Source organism: Gadus morhua, chromosome 15 (genome assembly GCF_902167405.1).
Source record: "Gadus morhua chromosome 15, gadMor3.0, whole genome shotgun sequence".
Lineage (NCBI taxonomy): Eukaryota > Metazoa > Chordata > Actinopteri > Gadiformes > Gadidae > Gadus > Gadus morhua.
This window is the reverse complement of record NC_044062.1, coordinates 5,246,637-5,262,140: the sequence shown is the minus strand read 5'-3', so window position 1 is coordinate 5,262,140 and position 15,504 is coordinate 5,246,637. Positions and strand designations below refer to the sequence as shown.

The following is a 15,504-nucleotide window of genomic DNA, read 5'->3' as shown; positions in this document are numbered from 1 at the left end:
GTGACATCGCTTCACCAACATGATATTTTGCAGAAAAGTGGAATACAACCCGAAGGTTGCCATGGGAAACAGGTGCAATATAAACCTTACATGTCCTCAATTAAAATAACCAATAATTAAATTAATTAAAAACATTATAATAAGACATCGACAAGAGCTCAACCTGATTAAAAACCTGATATATAACTATATTGAGAATGGTGGCTCTGTGGAAAAGTTTAATGTTTACACCTACTCAATGTAGGCACAAACTGCCTACTAATAGTGTAGTCATACTATTTTAGTTTCAATGTTAAGTTATCAACATCTGAGGAAATACTCTTGATATATTACAATTAATTCCTCTTGCCTTCCTTCTTATGATAAAATACACGTATAATCCAGTCACTTGAATAAACGATATATATGCAGTTGCTCAAATTGTCCACATGGGGGAGGACTTTCCCTCAAAAGCTTTTCACGGTCAACATTGTAATTAAGCAGACAAAGGGAAACCAGCAATCTTTTTGTGACAAAAGCTCAGAAAACATAAATAACCATTATGTGTAGTCTACCTTACGATTATGTTCGTTTTATTTAGTTAGTTTAACCAAAACCCTTGACTCTAAGAACCGCCTTTTTCGTGGGATACCTCCTCTGACGTCAGGAACATTAACTTTGTTTTCCCAGTAAAAAGGGCTTTACTTTGGCCAGAGTCTGAGTGTGTGTAGACAAAGTGAATCCGGTGTGCAATGTTGACACTGTTTGTGATTGAGCGTGCTCAAAACGTTTGTAAAAGAGCGTCTTAATGCTTTGGAGAGACGCAGGGGACTCGTCTGCCCAGAGAAGCTATGGCCAAGAAGTCAACCGCAGTCTTGTCCAGAAAAGCTCTTTTTACAGCGATATTAGCTATTACTTTGGGAACATTGACAAGTGGTAAGTTGCTGTGGTTGTTGTTGTTGTTTTCTTTATTGGTGCCATTGTGTGCCGTTCTTTCTTTCTTTGTTTTGTTTTCTTTGTTTTTACAAAAGCTTCTCAGTGCTATTCACATCAATATAAGTGTTAATTTTCTGGGGAATTTAGGGACATTGCTCCTAATTTGAAGGTAACCGTTAACAGTGCGGCCCTTGGGGTTAATTATTAATATTGTATGTTCGTTTTAAGTAATATAATAAAGAGAACGGAAAAATCAGATTTTTTATTATAGGACTATATTTAATTTAATTGTTTTTTTTATTTGCTCGTGACAACATTGCATTTTAAACAAACCGATAGCGCAAGCCTTTATCGAACTGGTGCGAAATAATACATTTTGTCACAAACTATTAACACTGCAATCGGTTTTTTTTTGTCACTTTACATTTCTATACAACTCAAACAGACTCCAACAGCCTATGCCTCCCTTTCGTGTGAGCGCATTATTTGTCGATGCTAACCCTTCTTTTGGAATGATCTACAACTTGTGTTCACATAATCTAAAGACATACCGTTACCATCCACAAACGCACAGGTACATAACGTTCTCATTCGTGTAATAACTCCGTTACAGCGTTGCACCCGGCTGCCTTCACCAGACCGTATGGGCGACAGGGTCGAACCCCGAAGCCCACACGCAGCGCGTCCGAGGACTTCATTGCCAAGAAGTCTGCGATGAGACTTCATTTGAGCCAGGAAGACATCAAACAGTTGCAATTCAAGCCCACCATGGGCTCTGGCTTCATTAAGCTGTCAGAAGGACGCGAAGCCAAGTTCAACTGCTCCATCGACCTCCCGGTGCAGCTGGACCTCAACATCGTGTGGCTGAAGAACAACGAGGACCTGGCCGCCAACATGCAGGTGGTGATCAATGAGCTCCAGACCACCAACGATGGAGTCACCACTCTGCTCTCCACCGTGTGGTAATTATTGCTGCAGGTTGCGAAGTCCAGAAGCCCTTCTAGTTGTTTGTATTCATTCTGGCCACCCAGTATGATAATGATGATGATTATGATGATGGTGCATGAAGATGATGAGGAGGAGGAGGAGGAGGAGGTCAATTAGTGAGGATGGGGATGATGATGATGATGATGATGATGATGATGATGATGATGATGATGATGATGATGATGATGATGGTGAGGAGAAGGCCAATGAGTTAGGATGATGATGATGATGATGAGGATGAGGATGATGATTATTACGATGGTTGGTGATGATGATGATGAGGATGAGGGCATTTGGTGATGATGGTGATGATCATCATCATCCGAAGGACATTGGGGGAGTATGGTGATGATGATGGTGATAGTGATGACGAAGGTGAATGTGTGTCTGTAATGTGTGCGGCAGCATCAGCCACGTGCAGAGGGTCGACGCGGGCCAGTACCACTGCCGGCTGAGCCTCGGCGACACAACGGTAGAGTCCCCGGCGGTGCTGATCCAGGTGGAAGGTGAGACACGACAGGCTCCAAAACCTACTCCTACCACCAGCCGATGGTGGATAGAATTGACCAATTGGTCAGAATTGAAAAAAAATGTGCACAGATACATATTAAAACAATTGCATGAGCTGTCGATTTTTTCCACTCGGGCCAAATCGACAAAATGAAAAAATCATAAAAGTACATTTTCGAACCGATCTGTTGATTGTCGTCAGTACCGGACCGATATAGAGGCCATGGTTTTACCGATTGATCACCCGGTTCTTCCAGGTCTTCCGACGTTCATCCGACAACCAGAGGACGTGAGTGTGAGGGCCAACACCTCGTTCGTGTTGTCCTGCGAGGCGGTGGGCCCCCCAGGCCCGATCACCATCCGCTGGCTGCGGGACGGCACACCGGACGGAGACTTTCGCCCGTCTCCCAGTAACCACACCGTCCCAGGTGAGACACCAACATGCACACGCAGCCAAACGCTCTCGCAGTGTGTCCCGCGCTGGGCCAGAGGATACTGGGAGACTTTTGGAGAGATACACCTCATGGTCTGTTTCTCTCACTCTCACTCTCACACTCTCTCTCTCTCTCACTCTTTCTCTCTCTCACACACTATTTCTCTCTCTCACTCTTTTTCTCTCTCACACTCTCTTTTTCTCTCTCTCTCTAACACACACACAAAAATTCTCTCTCTCTTTCTATCAAACATTCTCTCTCTCTCTCACGTCAAAATACGATTTATATTAACCAACTAATGCTTATACAAACCTAAAGATAAAATCTGTCAATTGGTCTGATTCCTCTCCTGACCAGCTGTGGGAATGTTGAACTCCTTTCAAGAAGAGATAAAGAATGTAGTTGGTCTTACTCAGCTTGTCTAGTAGTTTCTGTTCTGCCTTGTCTGTGCTTCCTCAGCGTCTGTCGTACCTCAGTGTCTGTCCTTTGCTTACTTCAATAGTTGCACCATGGTCTGTATCACTGTTGGTGGTGCTTTACTATGGCCTGGCCCTGGGAGAACTGGGATATATCGACAGCTTCGATAAGCATTATCATAGGAACTAATCCAAGCCAGTGTTTAAAAGGATAGACAGCGCTTAATTAGTTGTTTGTTTGGTATTCAGCAACCAAGATTGAATTCCTTAAAAAATAAAAAAACATTGTTGCAGGGTTTAATTGGTAGAAACAGCCTACTCCTTTTGTACTTTACTCCCTTTTATTCACAGTCCCCTTTGCTAGGAATTGCAGTTAAATGATGTTGAATGGGGCTAAAGAATGCGTTTCCAAAACGCAAGCCAAGAGGCTAAAAAGTAGAGGGTCAGGGCTTTGTTTTGGTTCTGCTTGTGTCCAGACCCAACCATTAAAGGGCGTATTGGGGGTTGGGGTTGGGGTACTGGTGGTAGTGGTGGTGGTGGTGGCTGCGGTGGGGAGGGGGGCAACGCAGAGAGAGAGAGAGAGAGTGCTCGGGGGTTGGCTCCCGGGACAATGGCTTGATTCATGAGTGAACACACGGCGCTGCAGGGGTGGGTGGAAAGTGAAGCCTGCTGTATCCAGGCTGGGCATACAGGCCGGGCTTCATCCACACTGATGCACCAACGGTCACAACACAACAAGGGCCTCTTCCTATATATCAGTCAACATATGCCCCCCGCTCAGTCTGCTTGTTTGACTCTAATAATAACAATTATAGGTAAATCTCTGTTAAATGAATTGTAAGCCCCATCCGGTTTTTTTAATATGACACAGTTACACAATGGTGACAGTAATTAGTGCACTCTTTAGTCTACAATCAGCCTCTATTTAGTCCCCCTTATTGCCCTGAACGCACTGAACTCTGAAGCTAAGTGCGGCCTCTCCAAAAGCAAATGAACGTTACGTAAAAGCCAGTCCTACAGTAGGGACGCTCGCTTTCTACCCGATCCGTTGTTAAACGCACTCTGCACCCTGCCACGGATTCATGCACAGCGGTTGAAAGAAAAAAAAAGGAAAAGCAGCTACGGAATATTTTGGGACGGACTGGTGAAATGGAATGCTTCCAAACCTGATAATTATAGGCCCCTTGGTCCACAGTGCTTCCATATGGCTTATTATATATACAGTTGGTCCAAATCACAGCCTAATCTCTGCCATTTGTTGTTCCCATTTGAGCGGCGACTAACTTTCGATGACCTCTCACTTCTGTAACTGCCCTCTGAGATGCAAATGAAAGGGAAAGAACAAGAATAATTCCCAATTTGTTCAACTTTTTGTAATCATGTTTCATTTTATTTTCGCTTTTACTCTACAACATGTGTTCTACTGGCCAGTCTCATTCACCAACCTTTTACACTTTATTCCTCAAACCTGAAGTCAGGCAGGTGTCACTATTGCTGCTGTTTGTACAGTGATCTTTGTCCAACTGGCATGAGATTGAAAAGCCTTTTTTTTTTACAACCACAAACCAGCTGGCTCAATGCCAAATTTGGCCTCACTCATGGCATTCTGTGAATTCTGATCATTAGCCTAGAATTATGGTTTCGACATTAGTTTGCTGAGCCCTGCCTTCAGTGGTATTTGAATGTTATTACCGATCAGTGCCCTATTCATACTTCCCCATCTACTCTCTACTTTCTACATTACTACCATGGTTCAATGTTACAAAGGTCTTTTTATCAACTGCAGTGCAGTGGGGTGAGCCACTGAATTATATGACTCTCTTAGCTGCCTTTGGACTTTGATCAGTTAAAATATGATAATTTGACTCGCATAAAGAAGTCTGATTGATAGCAGTTAAAGGCAGACTCAAGGGAGCAAAGACTGCGGAAAGGCTCTCTGGTTCCAGGCAACTGACAAAAGGATGGCTTCGGATTTGCACTGTTCGAATAGTTCCCAGCAACAGAGGGGACAGTGGGCACAAAAGAGACATTATTTAGTGGCTATCGCAGGCCTTTTGTAACTGGGCAGAGTCGTGTGCTGATTGAAAGATTTTGTGAACAGTCCGGATCACATGCCTGTTGGCGATAAAAAATGCAGAAGCAATTTTGTGAAACTTTTGAGATAAAAAAAGGTGTGAAAGTATGCAGTTGCACATGATTATTTCAGATCCTGATATATTGTCACTTTCAGAAAGAGAGATAGCGCATTGTTAATAAATTAAAAAATATATAAAACTAAAAAGAAATTTACCAGCAAAGGATGGTGCGTTACCCTGGTAGGCTTCTTATAGCTTCCTATACCGTGAAGCATTGTCAGGAAGTATAAAGGTGTTATTTTGTGTTATTGCATATCACAGGGTCACAGTTTTCTGTACTTATGGTTTCCCATGTGTTTCACTTGGTCCCCAGGAGTGGACAAGTATACTCAGTTCAACTGTGAAGCTTACAACAAAAAGGGTATCAGCACTTCCAGAGAAGCAAATGTCCACATAAAAGGTAACATTTTAGACTTAGTCTTTCAACCACCAACAGACTTATATCATACAAGCATTGTCTAAGGGAGGGCCCTTTTGTAATGAAGTGTTTGTGTGTGTGTGTGTGTGTGTGTGTGTGTGTGTGTGTGTGTGTGTGTGTGTGTGTGTGTGTGTGTGTGTGTGTGTGTGTGTGTGTGTGTGTGTGTGTGTGTGTGTGCGTGTCTGTGTGTGTGTTTGTGTGTGTGCTTGTGTTTTTTTTTCCCTTCCCTCCTCTCCTCGCATGAAGTGCTTCCCCAAGCCGTCTCTGAGGTCGCGGTGATCGAGAGGCAGTCCAACAAGCTGATCTTGAGTTGGACCGCGGGACACGACGGTTTCGCTCCATTAACCAGGTGTCACATCAGGGTGAGCATCACACGGGGACACCATTAACTAACCTGAACACTGGCTGTCCAGCTAACTAGAACAATCCCACGAGGGTAAAACGCAACCACGAAATGAAATGAAACCCTTGCCGTCAATTTTGTTATAAAGTCTTTTTTGACTGTATATCTCTGATACATGAACCGTACTCGGTCTCTCCCTGCGTCTTTCATCTGTTGCTTTTTCACCCAAACATGGCTTGTGAAGGTTAACTTCATGCCCCTGCTCTCCCCACCCCACCCCCAGATTAAAGAGGTGAGCCGGAGAAGGGGCGAGGTCATGAACACGAGGCTCATCAACGTCACGGTGCCCCCCTTCCAGTGCGAGGTCCCGGGACTGCAGGCCCTGACCGGGTACAACTTCAGCGTCTCCTGCAGCAACGACATGGGCTCGTCCCCAGGCAGCCCCTGGATGCAGGACACCACCACAGAGGGAGGTGGGTGTGGCCCCCAGACTACCAGGGGGCTAGGCTAAAGGCTGGCGCACGCGGCTGCCATGGTTCATGCCTCCAACCAGATTTTGTCCAAAGGATTCTTTCGCAGATTTACGATGTTGATCTGGATAGGGTGTTGTCTTTTGGCAACAGTGGAAACTTGAGGGCTGCCTTCCTTTGGGGCCCTCCTCATAAGTGGATACGGTCTTTCCAATTTCTCTAAAGAAGGCTATTATAAAACCATAACAACATTTAAGCGAACACTTATTACATAAAAAAAGTATTTTAGGAACTCGCACTGAAATGCTTCATCCATGGCAGGAATTCTCTGAAAGAAATAGTAGCCAAGTGTGTTGCTTTCCTGTGGGTACGCAATAGGAAATAGGATTGACATCACAGAGAAAACATACTGGGTGCGGCCGATTCCCAGTTCCTTCCGGGAGACCCCATGGGGGAGTTTTTAGTTGACTGATGAACCAATATAGAAGATTACCAGATTTTTGTCATACATGGAACGTCGTAAACAAAGTTACAAACGGAGGGATCATTTTGTAGTGTTTTTGTGGTGGGTTCTCAGAGTTTTATTGTAGTTTTGCCATGTATGCCATTATGAAGCCTTAGAGTGACATGCCTGTTTTTATTCTCCTTTCCTCCTTCTCGTTCCCTCTATTGTTCCACCTCTTCTTCTTCTTCTTCTTCTTCTTCTTCTTCTTCTTCTTCTTCTTCTTCTTCTTCTTCTTCTTCTTCTTCTTCTTCTTCTTCTCCCCAGTGCCGTCGGTTTATCCGCGTAACGTCACCCTGCGCCTGAATGAGACGATGCTGGTCGTTAGGTGGAAGGCGCCGCCGTCGGACAAGATAAACGGCATCCTACAGGGTTACGACGTCATCGTCAAACACGGGACACGAGAGAGCAAGGTGAGGGGATGGACGCTGCTGCAAGTACTCTGAATAGTGGGTCTCAGATAGTGGATATTCTTGTTGGCTCTTACGATTTTCTTGTTTTTCTGCCAAAGCTTAATTGGCTTAGCTGATTTAATCAGAGTGAGAGATACAATGCTGACCTCGTCCATAACCATCTATTACTATGAGTCATTTATGACAAATCTGTTTTTAAAAAACTGATTTTGACCTCCTTCCTGTCTGGCTCTGACTCTAACAAAATACTTTCCATTCTCCGTCCTGCAGTGTGTGTGGTATCATTCGTAGCACTTTTAACACTTCCTGGAAGTCCAGGCATGGGATCCTGAATAAATAGTGGCAATTTCTGGGACATGTGTTGTTGCCTGCCCCCAGTCCCCTGATACGATCGGTGTTGTCATGGTTCTGTGACTGCACTCGGATACTCTCTAGTACAATGCTGTGCTTCCTGTCCCCCATAGACTTGTAGTGGTAGGAAGAGGAAGTTGACTCCAGTGTTTTAAACCTGGAAAGGGCCCTTTTTCCTTTTTTCTCCTTCGTGCCCCTAAGCATGAGTCACGCCAAGGAGATGGAATATGAATACAATGCACGGCTCGACGTCGGGCCTGACAAAACTCATGTGCGTTGTCCGGTCGAATGGGTGATGTCATGACACACAAAGCCTTTGTTTTAATGCCCGCGATGACTGGAAATGAGTGAAAGGCCAGTTGTTGTAACTGACGTGTGATCTGCTTCTGTATTGTCGCAAAATAAGACGACAAAAGCACCCTCCAAAATGACAAACAAAAACTAAATATATCTTGAATAAACGTATTTATCCATGTGTATTGTCCTAGAGGAAAGGATATCTGTCGTTTATTGTTACTTTCCTGACACATATTTTATTATATGTTAATCATACAATCGCTTTCCCTTGCCCCATGGGTAGGATTCATCGAGTGTTGCACGTGTTATTGTCGGGCTCTTTGACCCCCACGCATCATCACGAGGTGTTGTGAAACACAGGACTGCGTTCATCACGTGTCACCGAACCTCTGCAGCTTACCGGACGCTTACTCTTCTTCCCTTTTTCAAATGCAGCCCTAGCTTTTGGGAAACAAACTCGCCCACCTCTGACACTTAAAGTCTTAAGATTAGCTGACAATTGGCTGACAGCTACAATCCATATCCATATTCAATGGTATTTGTTGGCGTTTTATTCTGTTTAACAACAATTGTGTTCATCATCACAAATAGATGAAGAACGAAACACAAATCTCATCAAATCCCATTTGTGTCTCTGCTTACGTCAGACTCACAGCGACTCCACCACGGCCTATGTGGCTCTGCTGGAATTCAACACCACCTACAGCGTGGAGGTGGCCGCCTGCACCCAGACAGGGCGAGGCATGACCAGCCCTCCGGTCTCCATCTTTGTCCCCGAGAACAGTAAGCTCCTGTCCCCTCCTACGCACCTCCTGGACTCCCTCCTCCTCCGAGAGCAGACGGGCTGAAAGAGTAAACCAAACCGCCTTATCTCTTCTTTTATTTTTCTTGGTTGCAGCCTGGATCCTTTCCCCGTCCTCCAGCCCGGACACCAGGGGGTCCGACTCCTACTACGTGGTCTTGGCGGTGGCGTCTGGGGCCTTCCTGATGCTGGTGGTCCTCTGGTTGGCTATCTGTGTCAACAACGGCACGCTGAACTCTTTGTTTGGGTACGTTGGCATGTGGGTCTCGAGTCATAAACTAAATCTGGTCTATTTACTGCTGTTTGCTGTTTCGTCATTATCTATCCGACCCTTTCATCCACACTGACTTAAGTGGAAGTTATAGTTGCTGTGACTCGCCATTCGTGAAGTTTGTGGATAGTCCGTGGTCCACCGTCATGGAATTTGTGGTTCCCATTTCTGTAGCAAAAATTTGGATACACATTTCGCACACGCTGTTCGCAGAGCTTTAAAATGGTGGAGGTGCGCGACTTGCGGTCAAAAGCTGTATGAGCCGAGGGGATTCGAGGTTGACGCCGACTGGCGCGGTTCACGCACAGCGACTATAATGGGCCATTACAGTGAATCTCATACGGGTTATTAAGGAGCAGATGTATCCCTACACACTATCCAGGACTATCTAATCAACATCTGTGCTAATTATTTGGATGTGACCTTGCTGCATCTGCTAAATGCTTTTGGGGATGGTTGGTTCTTAAGCTTACACGTCGACAGTAGTAGTTTTTCAGTGACTTATATCCTTCCTTGAACATGCAAACATCTGTTGCAAGTCCTTATCGACTAAATGTTTCCGATCTGAGTTCATATACGAGGTTCCATTTCCTGTAAATCGCCTATTGTCTGGCCCTGAGGTCCACAGCTGGTATGCTGAATTCGTTGTGCTGCCAACCCAAAAGAAACCTCTTCCTCCTCATAAACATCACCATCCCCCTCTCACAAAACACCTAACAGCTGCCCAGGCTGAGGAATTTATTGTCAGGTCTGTGACTCAGTGCCGCCAAGCAGAATGGTGATAACAGCGTTTCACGGGATGCCAGCCCAACAGCAAAACAATAGCGGACTAAAGCCACCCCTCTTTCCCACAGAGGGCTCTTACTATCATACGTAGGACTGTTGATGTTGCAGAGTGTCTCATTTTGCCCTGTGCTATTTGTGATTCCGTTTCCCTTTTCTTTTGCGTCTCCCTGGCGCCCTCTGCAGGCGGCTGTTTGGAAGTGGAGACAAGCAGCAGCCTGTCGTGCAGTACAAGCCCCCAAGGAGCTACAACCGCTCTGTGGTGGAAGTCACACGTATGTTCCGGAATGAGGAGGAGGGATACTGTAGTGTGTGTGTGTGTGTGCTGTACCTTTATGATTGTGCCGAAGGTATGTTCTACATTAATAATAGACGTTTGTGTATCTTCTCTGTAGTTAGGAACCTCGGGGTTAGCGAGGAGCTCCAGGCCAAACTTCAGGATGTCATGATCGCTAGGAGCCTGCTCTCTATAGGGAAGATCCTGGGAGAAGGTGAGCGGAGTGACGACTGAATGTGTCCAAGGAGAGTCACAGTTCATGAACACATGCAGATGTTTATTTATCATGCGTATTCCGACAGGTGAATTTGGCTCAGTGGTGGAGGGACATTTGAGGCGACCCAACGGGACATCGGAGAAGGTGGCGGTGAAGACCATGAAAAGTGAGCTATAGTCTCTGGATGAGGCTACTGTTTAAAAACACTACACGCACAAATAGAACCATTCACAATAATTTTCAAATTTTCCAATTAAATGACTATATATACTCACAATTTTTCCATTTAAGCAATTTGCTAAAAGCTGCTCACATTTTGTAATTTTCCTTCCTATCCAGTGGACAGCTTTTCCCAAAAGGAGATTGATGAGTTTCTGAACGAGGCAGCCTGCATGAAAGACTTCCACCATCCCAATGTCATCAGGCTACAGGGTAATACTTCACCAATATAATGTAATAATCCACACTTTAGCCTACTCAAAATTGTAGACTCACATAACTGGTACCCACTGTGATTTGATTACAAGATGATGAGGAGAGAGCTAAGTGTGTTTCCCTGTGGGTTTTTGTGTTTGTGTGCGTGCACGTGTTTGTATGTTTGTGTGTGTTTGTGCGTGCATCTGTGTGTGTCTGTGTGTGTCTGTGTGTGTGTGTGTGTGTGTGTGTGTGTGTGTCAGGTGTGTGCTTGGAGGAAGGCTCTGGACATTTCCCCAAGCCCATGGTCATCCTGCCCTTCATGAAGCACGGAGACCTGCACAGCTTCCTACTCCGCACCCGCCTGGGAGATAGTAATGTGGTGAGGAGTTTGGGTTCTGGGGTTTCCTCCATGCACTGTACTGGCCTCACACAGCCAGACCCTATCCACTCCACTTGTTAGGTCTGAAGAGCCAGACCCTATCCGCTCCACTGGTTAGGTCTGAAGAGCCAGACCCTATCCGCTCCACTTGTAGGTCTGAAGAGCCAGACCCTATCCACTCCACTGGTTAGGTCTGAAGAGCCAGACCCTATCCGCTCCACTTGTTAGGTCTGAAGAGTCTGCCGTCAGCATGCTTGGCCCCACAGGCCAGTCTAACCCAGATGACGTTCATGCTGCCCTATTTCCAAAGTAAACACCATTAGCGTCATCAACATCGCTCACTGGGGTTCAACGGTTGGCAAACTGAATTTTGTTTGGAGGCCAGCAGTGTAGAGTTTCTAATCTAATATCTGACTGACAGTGAACAGGTGTCTTTTTTTATAAAAGTAGTAGTCGAGTAAAACCGCATAAAGAAGCATATTTTTTTGTTAATATTCTTTTAATTATTATTATGAGATTGTGGATTTTGAACATTAGCCACCACTTAAACAAGTTATAAAGTTTCCATTAACCTATTCAAAATTTCGAATCTTTCTTTGTCTTATCAGGATAATAACTAACGTTTTTTTCTTCTTTCTTAATCTACTCAGTTCCTGCCCACTCAGACGCTGCTGAAGTTCATGGTGGACATCGCTACGGGGATGGAGTACCTCAGCGGGCGCAACTTCCTGCACCGCGACCTGGCCGCGCGCAACTGCATGTGAGGCTTCCTGCTGACCCTCACGGAGATATCAGACCTAGTGAACAGGGAAGGCCATCTGAAGTGTTGAAACTGGGGACGCACAAATATTAAATTCCTTTCATAAGCTAAGATAAACCGATATTGATTAGTTATTTCGTCATGAACAGGAAATCAGACATTTTTATTTATTTATTTATAAAAAAACATTTATAAACCATTAATATCTGCCTCACCACCAAACAATACAGGCATTGCTCAATTCGGCCGATATTGCCCGATATACATCGGGGGACAATATATCGGTGCAATGAAAACTACTGTACTGTATTTTTTTACAAACAGATTGACATGATTTCAACATTACTTTAGGCAAGGCAAGGCAAGGCAACTTTATTTATATAGCACTTTTCATACACAAGGCAGACTCAAAGTGCTTCACATATAAACATTGTCATACAATAAAATAAAATAATAGATAAGTAAAAGAAAACATATGCAAAGAAATGGGTAAAATAGAAAGTTAAAAAAGTCATTTTAGTATTAAAATAGAAAATAAAGGCAAAGTTAAAAAAGCTTTTAAGAAAATGCAATGTATTTAAGATTTAGCAGAAAGCCAAAGCAAACATAGGACAATATAATCCCAGATTTAGACCAAACTGTAATGCTCGAGTCCTCCTGATAGGCTGCGTGACGACATGTCGGTGTGCGTGGCTGATTTCGGCCTGTCTAAGAAGATCTACAGCGGGGACTACTACAGGCAGGGTCGCATCGCCAAGATGCCCGTGAAGTGGATCGCGATGGAGAGCCTCGCTGACCGGGTGTTCACCATTAAGAGCGACGTGGTGAGCGTTTCCTCCTGCGGACAAGAACGTCCCCTTTTAACACGCTCTGCTGCATGACTAGTTGATGTGGTAATAATGGATCGTTATCGGCAACATCATGATTTTTGCGGATAACGATCAGCACAAAATATTCTTCTTCTCTGTAATTACTCGGGTGCTTTCCAAAAATTACGCAGCCATTACTCGTTGCAACACTCATTGTGTAACATTTAAATGTCCCTATCTTAAAACTGAAAGGAATGTAATTACAGCCCAAAATTCCTGAAATAAATACACATGCACTACTTCCCAATGCTATCTAACAGCGCTGATGATAAAGAGGTATTGACTTTGAATATGAATATGAGGTACTCATATTCATATTCTGAAGAACACTGTGTTTCATGCAGTGGGCGTTTGGAGTCACCATGTGGGAGATTTCCACCCGAGGCATGACGCCCTACCCCGGGGTGCAGAACCATGAGATCTACGACTACCTGCTGGAGGGCCACAGACTGAAGCAGCCGGCAGACTGCCTCGACGACCTGTAAGCCTTTAACATTAACACAAAATCAATCAGGGCTCAAGCGATTCAGTTCATTAAAGTTATAGGTTTTTGGAGACTAGAATGATTGTCTTTACGTTAAAGAGTATTTGGATTTGGAAGATATATCCCATTCATCTTCTTTTTGGCAGGAGAAAAAATATACGTAATACTTAATGATTGTTAAAGTACATGGTAAGTGGACTGAATTGATATTGTGCTTTTCTAACCTATGGCCATTCAAAGCAATTCACAATTAGTGCCCCGCATTCACCCATTGCACACATTCATGCAGACAGCTTGCCAGGGGGCAGTTAGGTTGAGATGTCTTGCTCAGCGACACCTCGACACTCTGCTGGGAGGTGCCAGGGTATCAAACCAGCAACCTTCCTGTTAAAGACCCGCAAGCAGCTGACAGTGCTTGTGTGTGTGTGTGTGTGTGTGTGTGTGTGTGTGTGTGTGTGTGTGTGTGTGTGTGTCTGGGTCCAGGTACGAGATCATGTACAGCTGCTGGAGGGTGGACCCCCTGGACCGACCGCTGTTCCCCCAGCTGCTAGAGCGGCTGGAGAAGCTGGCGGAGAAGCTCCCCGAGTCTTCCAGCAAGGACGACATCATCTACATCAACACCAGCTTCCCCGAAGAGGAGCACGACCTGGAGCTGCTCGGCGCGGATGAGGACCCCAACCCGGGCCTCCACGGCGGCGCGTTCGGTGGGGCGTGTGGCTCTCCCTCCCCCGCCTGCGCCCGTCGCGCCCGGGCGCCGGGACACTCGGTGGTCACCGCCGACGTTCACGGGAGCAACCGTGACGGATGCAACCATGACGACGGCCGCGACAACGGCGCCGACAAAGGCGCCGACGACGCCGACGGTGACGTTGACGTCGACGGCGATCGTTACGTCGTCGTCGTCAGACCCTCGGACCCTTCCTCGAGATCCGCCCCCTCCGCAAACCTCGTTGCCGTGGAAACGCCCCTTTTGCCGAGAGACCGTTCGGCGCGAACGGCGGCAAACGGAGCGGGCGTGGATCACGGGTCATGTGACACATCTTCCCTGCTCTAAGGACAAGGGCAGAGGACAGAGAACATGTTTTCGAGGGGCAGCAAAAAGTGTGTGTGTCTAAGGACTTTTGGAGCACATTGACATTTCGCAGTCGGTTGTTTTGTGTTGATTTTGATTAGAAGATGTACAAGGCAAGGCGACGTACCCTCTCCGTGGTATGCCTACACACCAGTGTTAATAGGGACAACGTTTCGGATGTCCAAATGTTTTAATAAGCTTTTGATATAACTGTGAAATAGTTTACTTTACTGAACCATTGCTTCGTCGTGAAAATCGTGGAATATTTATTTTATAACCCTGAGATTTTGCAGCTTACACTAAAATGTTGTAAAGGATTTGATTGACCCTTTGCAGAACCTGTGCATCTACAATATGTGTTCTTTAAAAATTAGCTCTCTCTACGTTAACAAAGTCTAGACTACTCCGCAGACGACTACTGAGGAATAGAGACCTTTGCTTTGGTTTGGGCAGCATTAAGAGAGGATGGACTCATCTTCTGCTTTGATGGGGTATTTTTGCAGCAGAAAATAAATATTATACTATTTATCAACATTACAAAAGGTTTGGAGTAAAAGATATCAAGTGACATCTGCAATTGTCACATTGCCATCAACAGGTTTCTCTCCAGTGCAATAAGTGTTTTTAAACATTAAAGTTAGGTTTATATCCTGTGCATTTTGTCAATGAACGAAAGCTTAGGGAAATGTATATAAAACATAATATAATACGTTTTTAAATCGTTGGTGCCGTTTATAATAAAAAATGCTTCAAACCGTCATAGTGTTGTACCGCAATGTTTTCATGAAAAGAAGGTTGGATTAAAAACAATCATAAATAACGGTAAACCTTCTATGATAATTGGTAAAGATGCCAATACTACATTGTGGCATTGGTCACATTGGATAGCTTTTTCTTTCTTACATATTATTTATTAAAGTGGTAAAATGATTCTAAGTAAGTAGGCTAAGTAAGTATTTTATTTCCTCTCTCACGAGAGAAA

At 44.8% G+C, this 15,504-nt stretch overlaps 1 protein-coding gene across 1 annotated transcript; it reads left to right on the top strand.

Annotated features, from left to right (window-relative positions):
- The first annotated feature begins 527 nt into the window (after positions 1-527).
- mertka (c-mer proto-oncogene tyrosine kinase a) lies at positions 528-15,282 on the top strand. Its single transcript, XM_030378257.1, has 19 exons — positions 528-915; positions 1,529-1,877; positions 2,308-2,408; positions 2,670-2,840; positions 5,711-5,797; positions 6,062-6,177; positions 6,442-6,631; positions 7,398-7,543; positions 8,839-8,974; positions 9,090-9,240; positions 10,234-10,322; positions 10,443-10,538; positions 10,627-10,707; positions 10,881-10,973; positions 11,219-11,337; positions 11,988-12,097; positions 12,762-12,921; positions 13,311-13,447; positions 13,934-15,282. The coding sequence occupies exons 1-19, from the start codon at positions 831-833 to the stop codon at positions 14,502-14,504; spliced, it is 2,988 nt and encodes a 995-aa protein (XP_030234117.1). The 5' UTR covers positions 528-830; the 3' UTR covers positions 14,505-15,282.
- Positions 15,283-15,504: the final 222 nt, after the last annotated feature.